The sequence below is a fragment of the Plectropomus leopardus genome, chromosome 4 (genome assembly GCF_026936395.1).
Source record: "Plectropomus leopardus strain MGB_pleo_1.0 chromosome 4, ASM2693639v1, whole genome shotgun sequence".
Lineage (NCBI taxonomy): Eukaryota > Metazoa > Chordata > Actinopteri > Perciformes > Serranidae > Plectropomus > Plectropomus leopardus.
Window position 1 is genome coordinate 21,416,580 of NC_142179.1, and position 26,404 is coordinate 21,442,983.

General features: G+C 40.1%; 1 protein-coding gene across 3 annotated transcripts; it reads right to left on the bottom strand.

Moving 5' to 3' along the window:
- On the bottom strand, positions 1 to 24,786 carry LOC121944476 (transforming acidic coiled-coil-containing protein 1-like). Of its 3 annotated transcripts, none has more exons than XM_042488282.2 (13): positions 24,510 to 24,786; positions 13,366 to 13,457; positions 10,008 to 10,431; positions 8,122 to 8,176; positions 7,942 to 8,023; positions 6,294 to 6,340; positions 4,668 to 4,802; positions 4,465 to 4,541; positions 4,294 to 4,337; positions 3,845 to 4,005; positions 3,440 to 3,546; positions 3,236 to 3,356; positions 1 to 2,087 (listed from the first exon to the last, which is right to left on the bottom strand). In XM_042488282.2, exons 1-13 carry the CDS (start codon positions 24,572 to 24,574, stop codon positions 2,019 to 2,021), a joined length of 1,479 nt encoding a protein of 492 aa, XP_042344216.2. In that variant the 5' UTR covers positions 24,575 to 24,786; the 3' UTR covers positions 1 to 2,018. The 3 variants fall into 3 exon arrangements, with proteins under 3 accessions (XP_042344216.2, XP_042344215.2, XP_042344214.2); XM_042488281.2 differs by lacking the exon at positions 24,510 to 24,786 and adding an exon at positions 15,265 to 15,821 and having other exon boundaries at positions 4,668 to 4,799; XM_042488280.2 differs by lacking the exon at positions 24,510 to 24,786 and adding an exon at positions 15,265 to 15,820.
- Positions 24,787 to 26,404: the final 1,618 nt, after the last annotated feature.

Below are 26,404 nucleotides of genomic sequence, written 5' to 3' on the forward strand. Positions count from 1 at the left end.
TTGTAGTAGAACAAATTATATTTATGTTTATTCAGATAAGTGTACACACACTCACGCTGTTAGTCCTCAATCTGTCAACACAAGTGTGAGATCACCATTCCTAATATACAAATACATGTACAAACAATAATTCAAGAAAGCAGCTAAAGTGACAAAACATTATATTGTAAAGCAAACACAAACCAGTTGCGTGGCGAGAGCTAATGTGACATTAGAATGGCACAAATATAAACTGTGGCACCTCATGTGGATATACATGGTGGTTAAGAGTCTAGCTATCAATACAGATATTTCAACTTTTTCAATAGTGACTATCAAGGAATGGAAAATTTTTCAAGATTTAAGTAAATGCGAAGTCAGATTTTTAGTCTTTTTTTCCGTTTCTTTGACCAAATATTGCCTGATTTAAATCAGATTTTCTTATTATGTACTCTATTTTATTGAGGCATATTGTAGGTTTTTGTTAAGCCTTCAAAAAATATCAATGTTGTGGAGATGTTTGGCTTATATTTTTCAATGGAAAGAAAATTTCCTATGTAGAAAATTGTAAGTATTGAAAACATTTTTTTCGCTTTTTTCTCATTAGAACCTATACTCAGAAATCACATTGGCACAAGTTCTGAAATATTTCACTGATACCCAGTTACTATGTCACAGCCTCGTAACTCATTGCTACACAACTAGTTTTATGGCTGTGTTACTGAAACAACCTGCATTTTGAGAAACATAAAGGTATGAAAATAATCATGCAAAGAAACAGATACATCTGCTAAATAACTGGTGCTGTGCTGTAAATACAGGCGTGAGAGTTCACGTCTTTATCACACATGAGCAACAGACGAAAAGCTCCTAAAACTCGTAGTTTCCTACATGATGGGAGGTACACATGATTAGTGGACACTCAGTCTGAGACACAGTGTACGTTTAAAAAGAAGAAAAACTTATTATTGACATATTGCAGCACTTGCTACTCTTATAATAGTTTTAAATATCTGCCAAAAATATAGAGTCACTGTTTTTAAGTTTTCCAGTTGTTCAGGATTCTTAACACATGATAGTTAAGTGATGATAAGTGTTGATTTAGCCTTTTTACTCTTTACACTTCAGGATGAAGTTTTCTTTTTATTGACTTTGTGGATTTGAAAAGACAACGCCACAAAGTTTATGTAACCACAGGAAAATCTATGATTGTCAGGTTATTATACTTCTCTGTGACTGATAAACACAGTGTCCAGACCCCCGGTGAAGTAAATGCTTTGAATTATTTGCAGCACTAGTTTCACCGACACGTGGTTCAGACTCTTTCAGGCTTTAGTGTTTCTCATGAACAAACCGAGGCCTCTGAGGACGACTGTGTGTCCTCAAACAATCCTAAATCCTTTCCTCCAGTTTTTGTGCAGCCTGACTTTAACTTTGACCTCATTCTGCCCCACACAATACCCCTGAGCGTTGCTCTTTCAGAGTAAAGTCCTTGTTTACTTCATAGAAAAATACATTTAAAGGATTGCTGCTTTAATATAAAACAATCCTTTTAAAAGCCCATTGAAATACTCTGTATACCTAAATGTAACTCTAAAACAACCCCCGCCTGCATGATGCCGCCTGCACGATGTCATCCTGTTGGAGGGGTTGCTGGGAATTTAGCCGTTAAGCTGCTGGGAATGTAACTTGAGTCACAAGCTGGTTGTTGCTTGCTGGCATGATGAGCGAAAGCACACGAGGTCCACGTTGCGTCACAACTGGCAAAAATGCAAACAAAACAACGTGTCCACACACATATAACAGAGTCCCAGACTGAGAAATAATTAGCATGTACAGAAAAACCTTCTTGATTCAGGTCAAAAGTAGTGCAATTTTAGTACACAGGAAGTTACTTTAGACATCTGTACATAGACAGTCTCTGTGATGCAGGGCTGGCAGAGGGTACAAGAGCTGCTTCTCAGCGGGGGGCATGCACAGGGCGTCGCTGTTAGGCAGGACCGGAGGGACGGTAGTGTCTGATTCACAGGAAGTTTCTCTCAGTCTATTTTTCCCATTTTGGCGATCAGCTCATCACAGATCTTGGTAAGTTCCTCCATCTCTTGATTCTATGACAACACAAATAAGGACCAATAAGTACACCTAATACATCTCTAAATATTCAATTACAGCACAAAAAACAGCATAAAAAGATGGTAAATATGTTGTATCAAGTATTACTGAAGGCGTACTATGCAGGAATTTCGAAGAAAAAAAAAAAGGCGCACACAAAACGTATTCCTCTTAATCATTACTTATGACCCACTAGCAGTGTGTGCCATGTATTTTTCTTCAGGAATCTGCCCTCTGCCTGTATTTTCTTATTTTGATTTGTTTAGGACACACACACACACACACACACACACACACACACACACACACACACACACACAGACGGAGCAGAGGACCCAAACAGAGCATGCTCTTCAGCTGAATTCACACAAAATCTGGCAATGCAGCACCTTCCCGGAGGGCTGTGCTGAGGTGTGGGTGTTCTATATTTGTGCTTTAGGATGTAACTAGCAGGAAACAATTAATCACAACAATAATAATAATACTATAAATAAATAAAAATTAATAATAACAACAAGAATGATCAACAATAGATCACAAAATAACTTTATTTCTCTCATTCACTGCTTTGTTCTCCCCTCCCCCTCTTCATTCACTCTCAAGCTCGTTTGACCACCACTGCTCTGTGTCTTGAGCCGAGGAAGAGGGGCCAAGTTTGAATGTTGTGTATAAAAGCAGTGACACAAATCCTGCATTGTTTGCCTTTAACCCTTTAACACCTGAATCAAAAAGTTTTCTTTTTGGTTTGATTTCTGTTAAAAACTTAATGAGCAACTTGGTAAGAAATGTTCTGCAAACTGCAAAAAAATAAGTAAAAGGTGACAAGGAAATGAAAATTGGCTAAGGGGGAATTATTAGATATTATCAAAAAAGTTCTCATACTTACATATTTAAGATGTTACAGAATGAAAAGCGCTTTCTTGAGGTCATTTTATTTTATTTTAACTTTTGTCTTTTTTTCCTTTCAGGTAATTTTCTAAATTCTTCATTTTTTTTTTTAATTTCTAAATTTCTTGCTATTTTTTAAGTTGCTTGTTGTCCTCCTTCCATGTTTTTGAGAGAAATCCTGCCAATTTGCTCAGCTGTCAAAGGGTTAGGAGCTAAAAGTTTCATCTAGAATCAGAAAGACGAGGATGCGTGTTACCTTCTGCAGCAGAGCTTGTTCCAGAGACTCGTTCTTCATCTGTTCCTTCCTCAAACTGGCGGTCAACGCCATGTTCTCTGAACTTGCCTTTGCACGCACCTGAGCAATCTCCTCATTGGCCCTGAGAGATTCAATGAATGAGGGAAATCAACAACATCTCAAACCAGTAAAAGTATTTATTTTGTTATAGCCAACTTCACATACTTGTCTAGTTTCTCCTCAGCGTGGAGTTTAAGTGTGTGGTATCTCTGTTCCTCCTGCTTGACTCTGGCCAGATACTCCTGAGCACATTTCTTCAGCACCTCTTCATTCTGTGCAAGGACACAAAAACAACCATTATTGCCACTCTAAACCAGCCGCGGGATCACGTCTTGGGGGTAAACTGTTGTAATTGAGGGGTTTAAGAGAACTGTGTGTTATTCATTAGGGCTGAATTTATCTGGTGACCTTCAATGTAAACCCCTGCAGCTCTCACCTCTAAGCGACCACTGCCCCTAATCACAGGATGCCTTCCGTTCTGTCGTTAATCCTCTTACAGCCCTCTAATTTGTGCAACTGTTATCTGATCACCTGAAACCGACACTTTTCGTCTGCCCTATGACCTCTTACTTTCTTGAAACCGTCCAAGGTGCTCTTCATATTTTCATAACGCCGAAACACGTCAGAGAGAGAGCGCTCCACGGAGTTCAAATCTGCCAGAGCGGCTTCCTTCTCCATCGTCACAGCATGCAAAGCCTTCTGGGAACTCTGTTTGTTGCGCTGCTCGTCCTCTGAGAAGAGAAGGAGGCATTACTGTGGAGTGCTAAATAACATTCAGCCTGGTAACAGTGATTAAATTTACCACATTAACAGGAATAAATGAATGAAATAAAAAGGAGAGACTTGAGTGAAACGTGTGTTAATTTTCCCTTTACCTCTCCTGACAAAGGACAACGTGGACTAATGTTTCTGCCTCTAAGTCAGTAAAACAGGACACTCACAGTACAAGAAGACACAAATCTCACTAAAGTCTATTCAGCAACCAGTATGGCTGCATTTCATCTAACATTTTAACTCACCGATCATCTGAGCGATTGTCTTTTCATATTCTGCAACAATCTTTCTGTTAAAAGAAAGAAATAGGAACAAAAAATAGGAACGTTTCAGTCTATCAAAAGTTTACATGACCACCCTCAAAGCTAGTGAGAGACGGTGATGCATAAAAAACATGCAACGACAGGTTTTCTAACCTCATCTCACTGACTTCTTGTCTGCTGTCCTCAAATTTTTTCTTCCAGTCGTTGGCTTCCACCTCTTTAGTGATGATCTGAAAAGAAATGTCAGCAGTGAGCTGAACTGTGCATTGAAAGAAAAAAACAAACTATCCATTCAGGAGAAAACAAATACACTGATGGCATACTTAATATTCGATAAGTGTGATAAAAGTGTGTACCTCCTCTCTAATAAGGCTGAGGACGGCCTGTTTTTCTGCCTCACTGATGCAGATGGAATCCAGGACCTGACTTCCTGTTTTATGCATTTCGCTTCCCTCCAACTTCTTTTTCAGCTTGCACGGGTCCTCGAACTGCTGAAGCCGGAAGGAAATCACTAATGTTGACCTTTGTCTTCACTGTACATCCAGCAGTATAGTGAGGGGTAAACTCACCTAAACTTTTCAGGATTTATTAAGATATTTATGACAAAAACAAACAAATAGCACATTTAACAATACTGCCATAAAACTATTCCTTTTACAAACAAAAAGTCCCCATTTTCCCAGTTTTTCTCATCATCTTTGTTAAATATTGTGCCTTCTAATATTTTTCTTTCATTAGTATAAATTGTAGAATTCTCTGTGCAGCAAATTGTAACTGTTTCCTTTGAAACCTGATAAACTGTAGGTTCTTAGAAAAGCCCAAACTGTTGTCATGTTATTAGCAATAGTTTGTATCTCCAATTAGTTACAGTATATCAGTGAGTGAGAGAAAGAAACATTTATTTCTGTCCTAAACTGCAAATTAGGACTCTCATTTTCTCTCTCAGTTCTCTCATACTTCTCTTGCTCTTATTTGTTTACCTCATACCCTTCTTCCCTTTCAAGAAACACATCTCAATCCCTCTTCTTCTCGTTCCTGTCTCTCTCCTCTCACATGGTGCCCTTCCCTGGATTATGACAGTCATATTCTAATCTCCTGAATAATAATCTAAATCCATCTGTCACCTGAGTGCATGGACATGGCGGCAGACCCTAAGTACCTCCTGCTGTCAGCAGCACAGTGAGGTCATCATATCAGACTGGCGATCTTACTGAAGTGCTAGATAATAATGCATGCAGCTTTCAACATAACATAGTACATCTTTCTTTACTTGCACTTTTTCCTCATATAATGTGTAACATAAATATCACAAATTCAAATGGGAATAAAACAAACTAAGATCTGAACACAATGTGCCAGTGTGACTGTTACAGTGATGAGTGAAATGTAATGCCGGGACAAGTCTAGACTTGTTTGAATCTTCTCTGCAATCCATGATGACATTTTAGTTCAACTAATAAAAGAAGATTTAACCCCCACCTAGTGGTCACTGGTCAGAGCTGCTTTCTCTGCTCTGATAAAAAATGTCAGGAGCATGAAAGCAGGGGCACAGGTCTTTCTTTCATCATTTGGGCGGGATAAATATCAAGAGGAGGATCTGAGGGATCTCCCCCAGGGAATTTAAAAACATAATTTCCTACATTCTGTTGAATTTCTATGCACCAATTTGTGCTTTTTCTGCATCAATTTATCATAGAAATGTTGTGGAACTTCCTGCTTCATCTTCTGTCTGTTTTACAGCAGGTTGCAACCCTTGCTTTTGAGGTTGCACACTGCCACCTACTTTATCTAAGGCATTGTTGTGTCTATGAGTGGTAGCTCATCAAGTTAAAAACCTTCTGCTTCTTTCATGTTTTTATTGCAGGGGACAAATGCACATGTTCTTCATTTTAAGGATGAGAGTGTACTGCAATGATGATATATAAACAGATTGTTTACGGGCCTGACACAGCACATGTAGGATGATTTTAGTATATACTTACCACAGAGCAGCAGTCTGAGTCATCAGGTTTTGCTGTCACATGGCAGTCTTGAAGTGGAAGGAAGGTGATACACACGTTAGAAAGAATTGAAAGTAAAAGATGCTGTGGCTGGTACGGTAATGATGTTCATCATCATGGCCAGCAGGTGGCAATAAATGAAATGTACTAAAATATTTTCATTTCTCATAAGAAATATGACTATAACCACCAGATGTGCTCATAGTCACTGCAAAAAATAAAAGCTTAAAATTTAAATATAGTACTAAGAAGTGAAATTTTAATTTCCCCCGGCCACAGGATGAGACAGACTCACTAATTTTCAGCAGTGAGAAATACTCTCATGACTAATGCAAAATATTATCTTTTAAATAAAATGGAACACCACTGGCAGTTTGCTTCTGCTTTAGTGATGACTCAAAATAAGTCATAATGACATTTGTTGCAGCATTTTATCTTTATCACCTCCTCTTACCATTGCAGACTTCTGTGAGCGAGGTTATTATAGTTCACTGAAAGTAAACTAAAACTCAAAACTAAAAACATTTCATTAAAATAAGAATTAGTCCTAAAAAAACCCTAAAACTTAATGAAACAATACAAAACTTACTACAATATAATAAACGGGAAATGTCTTTAGATTTAGCGTGTATCCGTTTAATCAAATTTGTAAACACAACAACCATAAGGAAGCATTGGTTTGAGACTGGGGTTGCTTACATGACCGTGAGTCAATTGCCTTCATAAACTGCTGTGTTTGTATTGTAATACCTATTCTGAACGTGTGAAATCTTGCCCCTGACAAACATGTTGTAATAATACAGTAATAAAACTAATAAAAAACTAGGAATTTTTAAACAATAAAAACTAAAATGAAAAGAGCAAACCCACTCTGGAAATTAACTGAAACTAAACTGAATCAAAAACAAAAAATAAAAACAAAATTAGATTCACAGAAAAATCTTCTCTGTATATCTTTTAAAGTGGCCTATTCACAGTAACATTGACAATAACACCACAGTCCGCTGCATGTGATGCGCTGTTATGTAACACCAACAGTGCGACCTGCTCAGTCAGTAACTCAGACTGTCACATGCAGCCTGAAGGCACCTGCTGCTCTGTGATCATTCAGTCTGAATGTGATTGTTTACGCCAAAACAACAGAGCAAATTAACTTCACTGTTGTTCTAAACAACCACTCTCTCATGGTGCTCATGACCCTCACAGTCACAAGTTTCAAAGATAAATGATGTGTTAAGTTAATGATTAATGTTGTGTGTGTATCAGTGAGGCAAAGATGACCTTCTCGCTGTGCAGTATTGATCGAGGTAAGCTGAAGAATGCGGTCTGAACTTTAACATCCAGTTATCTGATCTCTGCACAGAAGGGTCCCTATTAGCAATTAACTCTTAACTCTACTTTAGTTGTTTACTTGCTTTTATGCTTGTTTTGTTATATACTCTGTTTTGTAGCACTTTGAATGTTTCAAATGAAAAGTTCATTACAAATAAAATGTATTATTATTATTATTAGAACTAGTAAAAGCAGTAGTAGTATTTGTGTAATTATTAGCTTTCCACTACTATATCAGTGTGCACTGTCACTGGGTGTCACAACATTTAAATCAATCTTTATTGATAGTTTTACTCACCACTTTGGTCCTTGTCTGGTTTGATGCCGGCACTGCTCGCCAACTTCTCCTCGTCTGTGGCGTGGCCTCCATGATGGTCATCCTGTAACAGCGACAAATATAGTCAACTAAACTGCCTGCATGAAGTTTTTCTAATAACACAACCACATGATAGGACGCAGACACATTACCACTTCTTACCTGTCCGCTGAAGTCCTTTTGCATCAGCTGGTTCTGCTTCACTTTACAGGAGTTCCTAAGGATGAAGGTTCAATAACATCAGTGTCAACACACACCTGATCATATCTCTTCATGTGTGTACATGTGGGCAGGCGTGATAATGAGAAAAGGACGCAGGAGAGACAGAAAGCCTTACAGCCAGACCTCATTGCTCTGTGCTCTGTGTGCGCTGAATTCACATGCTCTGCTAAAAGTGCTGAATTACGCAGGGGGGAAAAAAGCAGATTAATGAAAGAGATTGTTTCCTTAATTGAAATAAGAGCAGGAACAGTTGTTCAGAGCATTAGAGGGAATTATACTAACTCCCTCTCTCCTCTACTTTCTAAAACTACTCCTATTTTTCCCCCTTCACTTTGCAATTGAAGAAAAATTTAGGCCAGGTAGAAGACACCGCGGGCTGTGGAGTAAGCCTGGACTCGTATATAAGAACAGCAAGGGGACTGAGGTTACAAACACACACAGGACCGTACACACAGTTATACAGTACTTACAACAGAACACAGAGGAAATGGACTTGCTCAGCAGTCCTGATGCCACACAGAGAGGAGGGAAACAGAATGACAGGTTTGTAAGGAAAAAGCAAGGAAAGACACGAGAGTATGGGACAGGGGTTAGGTTAAACACAAGGTGAGTGCAGGGTTATTATAGTTTAGTGAATAAAAAATAAAACAAGTGAGAGTATTGGGTTAAACTGGAAATTTTTTTCTTGGTGAAAACAAAACATTGACATGAAAGTGAAATGAAATCTCTAAAAACTCCTACACGAACTAAAGTAATGTGATAAAAGATACATTGGGAAAAAAACTCTTTTAATATCTTTTAATATTTTTATATTGATATGAAATTCATAAACAGATAATGAAAATATTTGGAAGATAAGTTGCTTGCTCTTTTGTTACATTTTTATCTGGGGAAAATCACGAATAAACTAATCGCTCAGGATTAATATTTAAAATCGTTTTGGCTGCTTAGAAAGAATCAATCAAATGGATATTATTGCAAATACCCCAACAAAGGGCGACTGGACTGCAACTGCCGATAAAATAATCCATGTAGGTATATACCTTTATCCTAACGTGGTCAATATGTAAAATAATGCAAAAATGTACTATATACCCATTGTATAAGTCCCCGTTCCTGTGTCGTGTTCCCTATTTGAAATCACATTTAACTTAAAAATATCAATAAAATAATCTCAGTGCACATTGATTTGAATCTATAGGAGTCATGATTAGTTCATTGCTGTATATACCACAAAAAGCCAATAATTGCAATTATCCTGGTGGGGTTTTTTCGATGGGGATAATAGATTTATGAATGACGATTCTTTTGTAGCAGGACACTAACAGACATACACCACAAGAGGGCATTGTCTGACACTTCAACTTCTGTTTACCATTCAAAGAACACTTTCTGTCAGCAACAACAAAATAGTTATCCATTCTTGAAAAACTGCCCTAAATCTGCATCTGCAAGCAAAATAAAAACAAAACACCCCGAAAACTGTATTAAGAACATACATTGAACTGAAATTCTAAAATAAAATATAATTAGATTATATTATAATTTAGAAAACTAGAATAATGCTGGTGAGGAATGAATTGATGTGCAGGAGAGAAACAACAGCTGACAGACCTTTTAAAAGAAACACAACAGGCCACCACAGTCAGTTTAAATAAGGACACTTTGATCACTTCAGGTTCATTGTGCACTAAAGAGAGCATTCACTAACATTCATTCAGCCATAAAAGAAAGGGCAGTATGAAAATCTGTTAGTCATATTAGTTTAGTTTCAGCCCCTGCCTGATGGCTGTGGAGGCCTTTGTGTGCATTTGTGTTTTACTCACGTTATAATTGTGCCGTTGGTTTCACAGCTCAGTTTTGTGTTAGGAGCGCTGGAGTCCATGTTGCCATTAGGATCCACATAAGGGTCATGACTTGGGATTAAGTTTGAGTCCGGACTGGAGTCAGACGTCACCGGAGCCTCGTCGTCCACCTCACAAGGATCGGGCTTGTTTAGTGGGGAGAGGAAAGACAGTGATGGAGGCCGGAGGGCTTGAGACTGGGGCAGAGGGCTGCATGGGGAGAGGCTCTCTCCAGGACTGGATTTGCTGCTGAGGGTCAGGTTAAGGTTCTGGTCCAAACCAAAGCTGCAGTCATTAGATGAGGAGCCAGAGAGGTTGTTCAGGGAATCAGCTTCTTGGGATGAAACTGGGCTGACATCCTGGTTAGAGTTCTTGTCCAGAAAGTGGTTTGTAACATCAGGAAGAACTGTGAAAAGGGAAGAAAAGTAAGTGTGTAACTGTGTTTCTATAAGACCTTTCAAGAGCAGAACGTCACAATAAAACAGTAAAGGCAACAGACATAAAATACAGACTTAAGAAGAATAAAAAGCAACATAAATAGAAATCCTACAAATTAAAACCTACACACTAAAAGTAATATAAGGCAAGAATTAATAGGTGGGTCTCTTCAAAGTGTTTTTAAAAGTGTCCAAAGGTAAGAAATGACCAACAAACCCTGATTAGAGGACCTCAGACCATAGAGACCTGGTGCCAGATGGCTGCAGTAGATTTCTAACATGGGCTGGTGCCTCTCTAGACTGGGAACACTTGTAAATGATCCAGGAATGCTTTGCTGAGGCGGGTGAAGGGGGAGTTGCAATAGTCAAGATGGGAGGAAAACAATTTAGTCTTAACTTGAGACACAACGAGCCTTAGTTTTACCAGTCATGTCATTTTTGGCCCTTAAAGTACCTTTTTTGTGCATTGGGGACAGTGGAAACACCCCCCCTTTTAAGTTAACTACTGTTTCTGATGTTTGGTGCTACACAGGGTTTTTTTTTTTTTTGCTGAAAACTGCTGCGGCCAACAACATGAGTCTATGAGAGTGGTGGGAGTGAACCAAAACAGCTAGGTTTGGGCAGGAAAACTACAATATAAGCTGAAACTGACTGTAAAGCTCCAAAAGTTGAGAGAGCTGTAGATTTTGATGATAATTCTCTCTCGGTTCATCACTTTGGCCGACCCCCTTTTGCACCATCACATTGTTTTCACATTGTCATTTGTTAAAAAATATAGATTAAAGGTGCTTTAAGATGACAGGAGAGTGTCTTTTTAAAAGACACCCTTTAAAACAGCCCATTATCCAGCCAAAGGGAAGATTATGCCAAGTAAACACAATAGGACCCAGGACAAAACCTTGGAGCACACCACAACACAGAGTTTCAGATGAGGACGCATATTTACAAGCAGCAACCGAGGAACTTCTGCCTGAAAAGTAGAAAGAACCACTGCAAACCCTTCCTCCAACATCTCTGTTACAAAACATTAAAGCATCCCCCATCCTGTGGCTACTTAATGATTTTATCTGATACTCAGGGATTTTAACTTCAGCTGACGGTCCCTCCTCTCGTCCTGTTAGAACACTTAAAATGGCCGCTGACTTCCTCTCAAAGCACTTCACATCCTGTGTCCTCACACATCCCATTAACAGCTAGCTAATGACCACAGCAGCAGGCTGGTCCCCATTGAGTCACACTGCTTCTGAAACACAGGACTCTCTGTTACTGAAAAATACTCCCACTGTAACACTCACACAACTACACAGAATAATAAAACTGAAATACGCTCTCCTGTATGTCTGCTCTACTTGCACACAGCATGAATTAAGTCATTGTGGTTTCACCTTGGGCGGGTAATAGCTTCTCAAATTGTTTGTCATGACTGACGGCTGATGGCTGACTTATTACATCATACATTCAATTAATGCAAGTTTATGTAAGCTTCTGCTCAAAATCTGGGTACTTTCAGACACACACACCCTTTGGAGAAAGGGAACAGATGTAGAGGAGCCGCACCCAGTCATGCAGAGTGCACACCACCACGTGGCCTAGCAACAAAAACAACATCAGCCTTTATAGCAGTTTCACAACCCTACCAAAAAGCGGAAAAGGAGACAGAGAGGGAAGTGACTGAGAGAGAAACAGACAGTATACATGTAGACAAATAGCTGTCTAAGGTTTTACCTATGCCTGATTCAACAGTGCACACAGTTTGATGGTAGCCTGTGGTTATTCGCGAGATGACAGTGATTCCCCCTGAACCTTCTAATTTTAGTGAGAAGGAATATTGGTTTCTCCACACATCCAATCTTTTATTTATGAAACTAACCCAGATTTTGCACAGAGCATGTGACCGGTTTAGCATGAAAGGGAGACTGTTATTGTCTGCAAACTAGACTCAATAATAAACACATTAATCTCTCTGTAATTATCTGGCACAGCGTCCCATATGCTGTGGTCAAAGCGTGTTTAGTTTCAACTAGCTGAGCCATCCAAAACATGCAGACCTGTTTTATTCTGATGTATGTACAGTACAATCACTTTAATGAAAACTAATGGAGATGGAGGAACGGAATTTGCAAACATCAGTGATATAAAGGCATTGGTTTCAGCGCAGAAGATGCACTCCAGACTATCTATTACCATGGTAATGTGTGGTAGTCGAGTTTGTGTGGGTGAAAGCAGGGCAGTGAAGGGGAGGGGTGAGCAGAGGGGTGTGGACTGAACAGCAGTGGGTCTCTCTGGGAGCTTCAAACTGACTGCTGATGTTCATCACATTTGTAGAGGAAAAATGATGTCCAAGGGCATAAGTGCATTGCTTTGAGTACTACTACTACTGCTTTGAGTGTCACTGGTATTATGGTAAAACTTAGGAGGTGACCTTTTCACAGTTGACATTTTCGCATCAACACAACCCAGTACTGTTTGAAATGTTTTAATACTGATGCTGATACGCTACCTCAGCTTCGGTACCCATAAAAAAAACAAAACCTTACTTAAAATAAAGAAAAACATCTTGCTGCAGTGATGACCAGGTTTACTTCAGGAAACCTGACATCACTGTTGGGTGTGACTACAGCTGCCAGAGAGGGCAGTGAAACTGTGCTTTTCAGCTTGATGTTAAACTACTCTTAAATGCCTTAACAAAGGTACCCATACAAGTACTTTGCTAAATAAAATACAGCCTAGGCTTGGCAAAATTTTAAATTATAAAGGAGTTATGTGATTAGAGAATAAGTAAACAATATCAATTTTCAGGACTCCATCGGTATAGACACAGGATATTCAATTTCATTGTTCAGGCGTGACAGAGTTTGACCAGTATAAGACCCTTGGGGCTGCCAACAGGTGAACCACCTCACCTGTGTGGTTGGAGTTGTCCAGTTGGCTCAGCAGCTTCACAACACCTGGAGACTCTGCCTCTGGAGTCTCAAAGGTCCCCTCCGAATCTGAACTGTGGAGGGAAAGAAAGAGAAAGACCTCAACAAACATAATTCACAAAAAGAAAAGGAGCGCAACATACAAAGCGAATGGCAAGAGAGAATTCAGAGCAACAACTGAATGTTAAGGACGTTACCAAGCACTAAAGATGAAATGCATATTAGTTTATAGTTTACATATTTATATTAAAAACATGCTGAAATGGAAGCTATAACCCATAAAACAAAATGAACTATTCTCATGAAGTGACTTAAAGCATGTGATAAAAACAAATCAGACTGCCTCTTTTACAGCCATAAGAACAACCGTCTATTGTCTTTAAGAACAAAGAGGCATTGAATATGTTCATTTGTCTAAATAACTATGTATAGACACACAGATATTAAATCATGTTAAAATAACAAGAAAAAGCCCTGACTGAGCATTGCAGAGTAAAATTCTTTCTCACAAATAAGTATCGGCTTTCTAATATCAATCTTCTGTTTTCTTAAAGTGACATAAAAACAATAGATTTCAGAGTTCAAAGCAGCTCAAAATAAACAAGCTGCTTTTATTTTAAAGGAAGTCGAAGGAAGGGAGAGGAGAGGAAGTGAAGTCCTACAAGGCCACCTGCATCCTTTGCCCTTCAATAACGACACACACCAGACTTATTCACACAAACACACACACACACACACACACACACACACACACAACACAGAGCCCTTTGGTCTGCTGTGTCAGCTGCCTAGACACCCAGCCCAAATTTATTTCCAAACTGTGGAGAGACAAAAAGGAAGGGAGAGACGGGGAGAGTGAGAGTTTGTGTGTGTGTGTATGTCCGTTCCCAGCCACTTGAACACACATCAAAACGTCCGCACTCTAATGAAAAGCAGCACGACAGCGAACAAAGCTCCCAGTGCCAATACCCAACCACACTCATCTCTGATACCAGTTCACAGAAACGCATTCACACACTCTGGAGCCAGAGCTAATCCTAATATACATACACCCCCCCGCCCTGCACACACGCACACACACACGCACACACGCACACACACACACACACACACACACACACACACACACACACACACACACACACACACACACACACACACACACACGCACACACACACACACACACACACACACACACACACACATTGAATCACGTCCCAGTGATGGCCCCAGCAGCTACAATCTTGGCTGGTTACTTAGGAACTAGAAATGGACAGAAAAAGAATCAAAAGCATTGGAAACTGTGGCTTTTTCCCTTCCCCCCCAACTTTCAGCAACTGTTTCCCAACTGCCAAACAGCCCTCACACACACACACACACACACACACACACACACACACACACACACACACACACACACACACACTCTCAATCACATAAAAACAAGCCTAGACAGTCATATCCTCAGTGTTTGGTGCCTCATAAAGAAACAGGATGAAGCACACAAAGCAGGGACTCATGAAACAGTGGTTTGAGTGTCTGTATTTTGACTAAGAATCTGTTTTTAGCCAATGACAGCATGACCGAGCCACTGTGGGATCCACAGCATAGGAAAGAATCTGAGATTATACCACAGCATCAGTCAGTTTGTGTGTGTGTATGTGCGTTGCCCTCTTTGTGTGTACCACCTGTCAGTATGACTCAGGGGAATCTGTAGTCGTCACACAAACACACAATCAGTCTAGTGCTGTTCAAACCGAAGCAAATAAAGACAATTACTGCATCCATATCAGATATTCTCTGTTATTTCTTACGATCTATAAACCAGCTCTGTCTTCAGTCTCTCAACATACACAAACATTGTGGCCTAGACTTCTTACTTGTCCTCTCTGCCGTCCTCTGATCTGGGCTGCCCCTCGTCCCCTGCGCCCCCTGTCACTGCTGACCATGTCCATTTGGCCCACTGGACCGGCGACAACCAGGACATCTCTGCACCACGTCGAGCACCACGTCGAGTCAACCTGCTGCCACCTCCAAGATTTAACAGTAAACTTCCGCTTCCTTTGGATTTGTTTAGATTGCCACTGCTGTCAATCAGTGGTCTGCCAAAATCCTTTTCAAAGGAGACTCTCAAAAAGAAGCTGTCGATCTGTATTCTCTCCCTCCTAACGTCAGCCTCTAGCTTTCTATATGGCTTGCTCACTTCCTCCTCTTGCTCAGCCGGTCTGCTTTCCCATCCTGCTCTTCTGCACTGTTGGCGCTCGTGAGAGGGAAACGTGTCTGCTGCTGTTTCTGTTGCTGCTTTGCTCTCCCCAGCACTGACTCACACAGTGCAGATTACTGGAGCATCAGTAGTCACTCCTCTCTCTGCTCCCCTCCCCTCTCCTCTCTCTGTCTGTCTGGGTGGACGATCAGCTGGTTAACAGATATCGGCTCACCCTGCTGCTGCATGTTTGCTAACTCGCTCTCAGGAGTCTGCCTTCCCCCTCTCCTTGCTTTTCTTTCAGGGTTTGCCAATTGTGAGGAAAGAGAGGGGGGAGAGGAGGCAATGCTTCCTGTTTTAAGAGGCAAAGAAGCGTCTGGTTACTTTGGGGCAGACGTACTACCAGACGTTTGTGTCTTCAAGAAAAAGGAGGTGAAAAGAGAACAGTGCAGAAATGATGAGGCAGAAACAGTAAATTTTCAAATATGTAATGTGTTGATTTTAGATGGGATATAAAGCTCATAGCATGTCCTGAACTAATAACACTGTAATATTCTACCTTTTATGAAACTTTGCCCTCTACAAAGCTCATCTGACTAAAATTACATGCTCCACAATTCCCCAGAACTATAAAGTAAAGGAAGAAAAGCTTTAAACATCTACATGTGACTTGCTGATGTGTTCGAGCTAACCACAATGAGCTTGAAAGGTAATTTGAGTTGTTAATGGTTTGTTTACTTGGCAGCTCCCAGCAGAGACCATGTGATTGTGACACAAAGCTTTGCAGAAAAAAAGCATTTACGCCTGTTTTCTTTGGATGAATAAAGGAAGACTACAGCTACAGGGTTGCAAAGATATTTTTAACAAAGACAAAAAAAGTACCATATGTAAGTATTATATGCAGTGTTTCCCGCAGACTCAGAATGTATGTTTGGTGCTAACAAAAGGGGGTGGGCGGTGAATGGTGTCAGCAAACGTCCCCCCTTTTTTAAACGTTGTTTGTATGAGTCACTATTTTTTCACCCTGAGCCCCCTCTCTAAATTCAGACACTTTTGTGGGTCTGTGAGTGCAACGCAGACAAAACTCATCATGACTTATTTACGTATAACGTGGATAACTGATCATTTGATCCGGTCGGAGCTGATCAGATCAATGAATGTGAGGAGAAGCAGAGTGCCGAGAGAGTGAACGCAAACTTTTAGACCCTGCCCAATAAACAGTTAAGTTTCACTTTCACTGCCCCTGGCGTTCTGCTACTCTGTCTGTGACAACAGTACCTCTGTGCTCCAAGAGTGTAGTGCAATTTTTTTTTTTTTTTAAATCAATACTTGATACCATTTTTAGTACCATGGGGGAAAATTGACACAGAGGGCATACAATTTAAAGTTTTTACTAAAAGATAAACATAACAAGGCTATACCTTGACAACGACTTCTTGGTAAGTTGCAGAAAACATTAACATTGAGAAAGAGCCAAAAAGAACAAGCAGGAAAGAGTAACTAGTGTATCATACTGAGGAAAATGAGTATTGAAACTGCTTCATATCGTGTTGTCCTTGGGGTCATTCTGACCCCAAATGAAATCTTTTGCCATCAAAATATGTTTTTTATGCTTATGTAAACAAGGTCTATTGGCCCTAAATTCCAAAACGAAGGGAAAAATGTGTGGTAATGCGTTAGACTGAAGTAAGACTAAAGGTATAACACAGAATTGATTAACTATTTCTACAATATGCTTTAAATAACAGTCAAAACAGGGCGGGGTCAGAATGACCCCAGAAGACAAAAGGTGTATGGCAATCGGGAGGACATTACGAGGGTTAAGAATAAATCACTATTTTTGTCAACACTTTAACAGATACAATCTCAACTGTAAATCCTGCCGTTAATTCCACTATGTGTGACCAAACCTACAGAGGATCTGCTGTTCACTAAAAACATCCAGGCCAGACAGCAAACAAATCAATACAGCAAACCCAGATTCAACAGTAATGGTACAACTACACATCAGACTGACAGAAAAGTCATTTGGATGAGAGCTCCTGTCACTGCTCACACAAACATTCACCCACATAGCCTCTGAGGCTGTTCATGGATGGCTTATATAACTAAGTCCAGGCTTTTGCATTTATACATCACGCTCTCTCTCTCTCCCTCTCTCTCACACACACACACACACACACATCTAGGCCAGATGAAATGAGCTCTTTGAAAAAACGTGGACCATGACTAATCTGATAAAGGCAGGATGGTTCAGCCACTGTGAAAAAGGTGAGTGGGAAAGAGGAGGGAAGCAGCAGAGATGCTTTTCTTGTTATTTGCGCTGTTAGGTTCCTTTCCTGCTGTTTATGGCTCACATGTGAAAAACACGAAAAGAAAGGCAGAAGCTTTAGCGCTGATGACACTGAGCTGGTCCACAGAGACAGGCAGGCAGGGGGATGAGTACATGCATGAACACACTCAAAAATAACATCACACACTGGTGAACAGAGAGAAAGAGTCTCTGTTCAATCTGTGATAGCTGGACTGAAAAATGGAGCGAATTAGAGGCACGACAGATGGAAAACAGCATTAATTAAAAATGAGGCTTGAGAGACGGAGGGGTAACAAGGATGGCAACGTGACTTTTTGGGCAGGACTAAAATCTGAAATGCTCTGCTGTTTTTCATAAACATTCCTTACATTGTCTCCTCTCCCTGCTATGTGTCCATATCTCTCAGTCAGTGCAGCTGAGAAGACAAACCTGTCTGTCTTGCAGAGGACATGATCTGTTGAAAGCTAACAACCCCCCTCAAACAAGAGACATCCTATGTTGCACACACTGTTTACTCTGCTACACCTTTAAGGTGTAAACTCTTCTCTGGACAAACAATAACACAGAAAATACACATCTTTATGCAGACAGAGAGACAACACAGAAGTGGACAGAGTGAGAATATCTCTGACTCTCTCCCTGCAGAGACATGAACCACAGACAGAGAAGAAAAACAGAAAAGAATCAGCTCTTATGTAATGCCTTGAAACCACATATAGCACACAGTGAAACAGTGGCAAACACACATTTGCAATCTACAGCTGCCATCTTAGTGCAAAGGAGTGCGCATATGCATAACACACACACACACACACACACCGAACCCCTGCTATTATGTGTGTTTACTGGCTGTTAATCCAGCAAGAACGCACATCTTTAATCATCAATTGCATTTTGATTGATGGCAGCATGTGTGGTTAGGAGCTAAGAATAAATCAGCAATGATAAACATGCCTGAGAGCCGCAGCAGAGATGCTGCGATACTGGATGAGATAACTAGTTGTGTGTGTGTGTGTGTGTGTCAACTATCACAGACTGTTTGTCTCTGCTCCCTCAATTCCCTGTATGATGACAGAAGGTCACAAATCTGAAATTTCATATAGGGGTATTGGTAAAAATCCAACAATAAAAAAATTAATACCAATTTAATGCTGAAACTACTATTCAAATGTGTATTTTTTAAAAATATATACATTATACATTAGGGATGCACAATATAGAATATAAGAAAGCAGACCTAAGACGGCACCTTTTCATTGCTATGGAATTGTTCGTCTAGTGTATATTCTCAAGAAGTTTTCTAGCCTCCAGGTTTACTGCTGCAATATGTGGCCTACTAAGTATGTGCAGTAATGTTACTCACTCTGGCCCCACCAGCGAGTTCCCGCTTGCCCCATAAACTTTACATTGTAATGATGTCACAGATTTTTAAAATCGCTCTTCTCTGAAGGGAAAGTTTCACAAATATGAAACCACAATGGCTCAAAAAATCATCATGGAAAGATTCACAGTTGACCTTGTTTGCAGTTGGAGGTGTCCTGTCAGCAGTTTTACAGACGTCTCTTTCATAATGGTGGTCTATGAAGAAAATGTTTCCTGGGCCATAGGGGATTTTTTTTGCTGCAATACCGCAAGTGGCCATTGGGAAAAAATTGCTTCAAGGAGCAGCAACTTTCCTGGGGGATTGCCAACTCCCCATCAGATAAACAAACTTAGATTAGATGCAGCGCTGAAGGACAGTCTTTGGAGCGTTAGCTAGGTTAGGTTTATGTCATAACAAAATGCTTTTGTCACATCTGATGAACAAAATAATTATTGTTAATAATATAATTATTGACTCACAGTCTCACATTCAATGTACTAATGTTAATTTCTAACATTAGAAATGGCAGAAAGTGATGCACCCATGGAGACGTAATGTGAGATTGAACATTTTCAAAGCTGAAAAGGTAACATAATTAATTTTGTGTGAAAGCCTAATTATTACTGAGCCCAAATTTCAAATGTTTATTGGTTATGTTGGAAATACCCTCTAGTGGACAGAACGTATAAACACACATGCTGATAAGAGCCATGGGAAATGCATTATAAGCCGGTATGTTTACAGTGTACAGGTAGATAGTAATTGTTAATAAAAGGCTCAGATTGAGCATTCACAATTCAAATGGGCTATCATTAAATATAAAATATACTGAGGAATAACAATAACAGTACTTATTGAGTAATTATTGAGGAAGACTAACAGCTCTGATTTCATATAGCACCACCATCATTTGGTGGATTTACAGTTTGCTGTGATGAATTTTAGACATGCTAGTGGATCCCTTGCCTTTCCTTTAGTGCCACCATCAGGAAAACTTGTATGCAATGATGGATTTGCATATACATTATTACAGAGCACCGTCAAACCCCCAGGTTTTGACATCTGCACAATCTTCCTCTCTAGCACCATCTCAAAGACAAATTTTACATTTTGATGCCAGCACTGCTAAGAATAACAGTCATCAGAATGTTGTCTGTCCTTTTTTATACATCAAAAATCCATTTTTATATTGCAGTGTGTAATTTCAGCTTTCAATCTTTTAATTTCATACTTGTGCACTAACCATGCTGTAATTACAAGCTTCATTCAAAGAAAGTAGAAAACACTGTCCTTAAATGTTTCTACTTTGATCAACATTTATATGATCAAAATGTCAAACAGCAAACTTGCAATGTAATAAACACGTCAGTATATGTGCTCCTGGTTAGCCTATGTGTCTGAATTCAAACAGCTGTGAGCATAGTTATCCAAGTTTACATAAATATAGAATTTGTCAAAAAAAGCCAAACAAGTCTCTCCCAAAACTGAGTGCAATACACACCAGAGCCTCGATACTCTGACTGAAATTCTTTAGGGATTGTTGGTGTTGTGGAGTATCTTTTTGAGCTTCAGCTTTGAATGCTTGGACCTTTAAAATGAAAAGTATATATCACTTTTAAAGTGAAAGCATTCATATTGTCATGCAATAGCTTGACTATAGGACAATCTGCCAGATCAGGGTTTTCCTTAGTGTGGCAACATAGTTATCTGGTGCAGAAAAGGTCCTCGTGTTATCACTCAGACATCAGCTATAGAGAAATAATGAGTCTAACAAGGTACATAAGGTACCTCTGTTATTTCAAAGAAGCTTTTGTGGGGAGGATACAGCTCAGAAGCCGATACTAGATACATAGAGGTTGAGTATATGGTTTCAATAGAGAGCAGCACAAAAGATATTTATAACAAAGGGAAGTTGTGAATAATATCCCAGCCCATGCTCTGCTGCAACTTCACAGTCTACCGTGTATAAATATTTGGCCGTGTGAATGCAAGTTTATTAGGGGAAACAAGTATGGGCATGAATATAGGTGTGTATTATGTTATATAAACTGTATATATTGCTGTAGGTTTTTGACAGGTGACATGAAAATAAGCGCAAATGTAAAAGAAAAAGTCCCTCCTGGGATGGACAGATGGATGGACTTGCTGTCTGTCTGTCCGTCTGTCTGTCTGTCTATTACTAATGATTCATAGCATCTAGTCAACAGAATAATATTGCTGGGTCATGTATGTTGATTTGTTCTGTGATATGGCTCCATCTAGTGGTCATTATTAGACTCTCACTCAGCTTAAACAGAAAAAATTAAATTCCACTATTTTTATGTTTTTAAAAATAGTGGAATTTAATTCCACCAGGATGTAAATTAGTGATGCCAGGATGAAAAAGCAAAGAAGACAAAAGGAGCTGAGAGCATAGATGTGAGAGAGAAAAACAGGGAAATACATAAGTTTGGGAGCTCAAATAGAGTTGACGGGATCTCTGTTTTCACCATGGCAACCACTTGGGAAAGGGTCACAAGTGTATTACACCATGAAAACATGCATCTAGACACCAAACACATGGAAATAAGGTAGCACTGCTGATCCTATTTGCTGTGTATCTTTTGTTGATCTTTATGCTCCAGCATTATCAAGGATACACCAGGCTCACAGAGAAAAAATAAACAGAGCGAGATGCTCCAAAGTGTTTGATATGCTTCTCAAAAGCACAGTTTTTTTTGCATCCCTGATATCTCTGCATCTTTAATAGCGAACACCCAATTAGCTGCAATCAGAGCAGAAAACTAGCGTGAGGTGAACAGAGTTAGACTGAACGGAGCCAAAGCACTTATCGTACTACTTGAATATTTTAACTGATAGAGGCACGATAAAACAAAAGAGGAGAAAGAACATGGGAACAAGGGAGAAAGAAAGGAGAGGTTCACCCAAGAGGGGTCATGTACAGACACCAACCGAGCTATTGTTCCTTATTGTAACAGGGACACAAGAGGACACAATTCCCAGACAATAGTGCATGTACACTGTAGACACATGCACGCACAGAGCACAGAGTTAACACACCCCCTACTGTTCTTCTTTATAATATTTCCATTCATTTTCTTTGCTTGTTAAATCCATTTCAGCTAGAATCAATGTCTTTTTAAAATGCCACATTAAATTGCTTTCATTTAACTATGATTTATCTACATCATCTTTAACAATACCATACAGGTGAGCGTTTTCAGGCATTCACTTCAACATTATTCAGCAGCGAGTTTCACTTTCATCCTGGCAAGCCTAGTCAGCATAGGCTGATGCATAATTTAAATGTACATCTTCACATCTTGTGCCTGTCTCTTCATGTGTTCACAATGTGTGTGTCTCTCTAAAGATAGCAAAGTTTTCAGCCTGGCCTAAATTCATACCACCGCAGCAAGAAATGAGCTGCAAATGCAGGTCAGAGTCTTCCCAATGAGGGACTGTCTGGATGTTCAGGGGTTTTGGGAAACAGGAAGTACAATGCACATCCAACACTGCTCCAGTTAGGACATAAAACAGATGATTAAGCCGACTAAAATTAGACCAGAAGCTGAAAACTGAGATCCCACGGCATTGGTTGGCCTCCCACTTCTCCCACAGGGAGGACCCCAACCCCCACTTACCCTTCCACAAACACAGATGCAGAAGACTACAGTATGCTTGTTTGATCAGTGAGATTAAAAAGAAAAACACCAAAATAACAACAAGCATTCACAAACACTCAGTGTCCGTCCCTCTAAGCTCTCACATTCTTCTGTTTCTGTCACTCGCTGTGTTTTCCTGCGACACTCAAAACATCTGCTTCAGTGCATGGCGGCAATGCTTCTCGTATATCTCAAAAACTGCTGTTTTCCATGAATTGAATCAATGAGTGAACACAGCGACATTTAAGAAGAAGATATTTCTGTGCATTTACGTGTATTGCGAGAAAGCCTTCTGCTACAAAGGGCTTACAGGAGCTTTAAAGCATCACAGGGATCAGCTGGGAGGACAAAGTGAAAGGACTCACTCTCTGTTACAAAGGATTATAGAAGCATGGCGGTTAAGTGCTTGTAAGCCCTGACAAATGCTTCAGCAACAACATCTTCAGTCCCTTTCCCTTCGTTTTGACGAAAGACTCAAGACAGCTGCAGTTCATACATCGCACAGGATGTCGGGAGGATGTCGCTTCATGAACAGAACAAGAAGCTGTGCTACCTGCTCAGACAGAAACAGAGATGTTCGATAATATCAGCATGCCATCGGTAGCGGCATGTATTGGTATGAAATGAAATATCAGAATTGACCAACATGCTGGTTTCTGCTGATATCACAAATAAATATTTTTATTTTTATTGACAAAGTAATCACGTACAAAGCATCAACCCTAAGCTTAAATATCTTTTTTTTTTTGCACAAAAAATGAATATTATGTACATCGAAAAGCATTTTATTTTACATCTCCATCTGCTGTTGTGCCATCACAATAAGCTTATGCGTAATATGATGTCAACTCCACTACAGAAGTGACTTCATAATCACTAAAATTATTTCGGGAAAAAAGTGGATGTATCAATATAGGTACTGGTTATCGGCCAAATGAGCTGTTATATATCAGATATCCACAAAAAATCTAATATTGTGCATCCCTACATAGAAATAAACTCCCGCTTCTGTAATTAAAATACCACTTTAGAATTAAGGTCACAGCTGCATAATTAATAGCTGGAAGTAGCATTATCTCTTTGTAAAAGCAAAAGCTGCTGCTAAAATGTCAAAATCAATGGCTACCACTGATTGGCTACCTACCCTGCCTTAATTTCAGGAGCATGACCAGCTCGTGCTCATTTCATTAGCCTCTCTGCTAATGTCATCAGCTGTACCCCTCTCCCCTTTTTCCCTAGATTTGAATACCAAAATAGCAGTCAAAATAGCAGTCAAAACAGCGTGACAGGAGAGGAGGCTGTGTGCAGTGCAGTCTGATGTGCTCTCAGTCCAGCAGGGAAAGCCCTGGCTCTACAGGAAGCATCAAGGTCTCAGCGCTGCCCTTCAACCCCTTATCTTCCTCTCCTCTCCCCCTTCCTCGATACAAAAGCACTCAGTTCATAAACAGAAGACAACACAAGTACCAAAGGGCAAAATTGATCTGCTGCCCTTGACCAAGAGCATCCACACTGCTGCCTGTACAAGTTTCCTCATCAAGAACTTGCGCACACAAACATACAAACAACGAAGCATCTCATCTTACATGCTGCTCTTCTTCCTTGGAGAGCTGACGGAGCCCTTCCTGTGCTGGCTGAGGGAGCCCCCCATGGCAACAGTCGAGTCTGTTTATCACGGATGCTTTGTACGTCCTCCCTTTTCTCCTCCAAAGGTTCACCTCTGCCTCTCCTCCAGACAGCCTGGCTCAACGCAAGAGGCACACAAAGCACCGCTTCTCATGACTGACTTGTTATTATTTAACTAGCCTCTCCTGTCCTCGTCCTTTCTCTTTCTGACACTGTTGATGCTGTACAGTCTACACTCAAGAGTACAACTGATCGCACATGAATAGCTGACAGTCCCGCCTCTTCGCTCGGTTTCTCCACACCCCCCCAACATCTCTCTCTCTCTCTCTCTCTCTCTCTCTCTCTCTCTCTCTCTCTCTCTCACTCACACACACACCACATCACTTGTCAGGCAGTCAGTGTATAGCCTTTAGAAGGAGAAAGACAGAGAGGTGGTGGTGTGTGTGTGTCGGGGGTGGTTAAAGCTCACTACGTCCAAGGAGTTGGAGGGGGTAGATGGAGTGTGTGTGTGTCAGCGTGTCATGGGGGTATCTGGCAAGGGTTAAGAGTATTGTTCAAGCATGAAAGAGTCTCTTCTATTGTTAGTCAGCTGAATACCAGATCTGAGATCCAGGGGGGAGGGATGGATGATGATGGAGGGAGAGTTGGCGGCAGGAAACACTACCCCACTTGTTGTGCCACATTCCCACTACCTGCTGTGACCCCGTACCCACCACCCCTGCAGCCCCTCTGAGTTTAAGCATGACAATACACACACTCATACACACTGACAGCTTGTTTGCATTTGCTATGATAATTAGCACATTTTGAGCCTGACACAAGACATAAAATCATGTCAAACAATGCTATGAGTAAGACAAAAGAGGCTATTTACAAAGACTGAAATAGGTTACTGTAAATATGTGAAAAACAAGCCAAACATTGTTTAACCAGGAGTGTTAGTTAAGAAAAGCCACTGGTCCGGTGTCAACACAGTCTTGTAAATAACAAAAAAAAGTAAGTCATACCTCCAATTCAAGCCTGTCCCGTCCTGTTAGTCTCTTGGGTTGAAATGTAAAGTGGCTAGCTGCTGCTGGGTACCCAGGACAGACCGCCTTTGAGAATAACTGAGAGGCTTTGGTGCATAACTTCCTCCCCCTGAGATGAGTCACATGAGGCTCACTATGGAGGTCCTAATTTCAGAATGACTTCATCACATTTCATTCACAAACTGCGCACAAAGACAATTTAGCATTTAGCATAAACAAGTACTGTATGACTTCGGGTATAACTTTTTGGTCGGTAATTAGCGTTACACCTGCTAGCTTGTAACTTGTTAGCGCAATGAATTACGAAATAAAGACACCAACAATTTTTATTATGTAGTCAATATCGATTGAAAAATAGTTTAAAAAACGCCAAAACAAACTGTAAGAGTTCAACTTGCCTCATGGTTGTTGTCCAGGGTTGCTAGCCAATTTTAAACGCTGCAAGTGATGCTGTTTTTTTTAAGACACGACTGCGCATGCTCGAGTGACTCTCCATAGTAACAAGGTAAATTCAGTTGCCTGATGTGTTTGATGTTTTCATGTTCATGTTTCAAAAGTTTGTGTGTATTTTTAACGTTACATTATGGGAAAAAAATCTCAAAATAAAACATTTTATGTTTTTAAAACAACGAGGTGGAATTTGTTTTTTTTTTGTTTAATTTTAATATTGGAAAAATTCCACATTCTCATGAGTAACTAACAGTCCCCAAGTCCTCCTATTTTGTGGTGCCATGTTGCTGTAGTTATTGACAGAAAAAAGTCCAATATACCATTTTCTGTTTTTGTAAGGGGAATGGGTGTTGCAAACAGGAGGGGCACTTCAGATA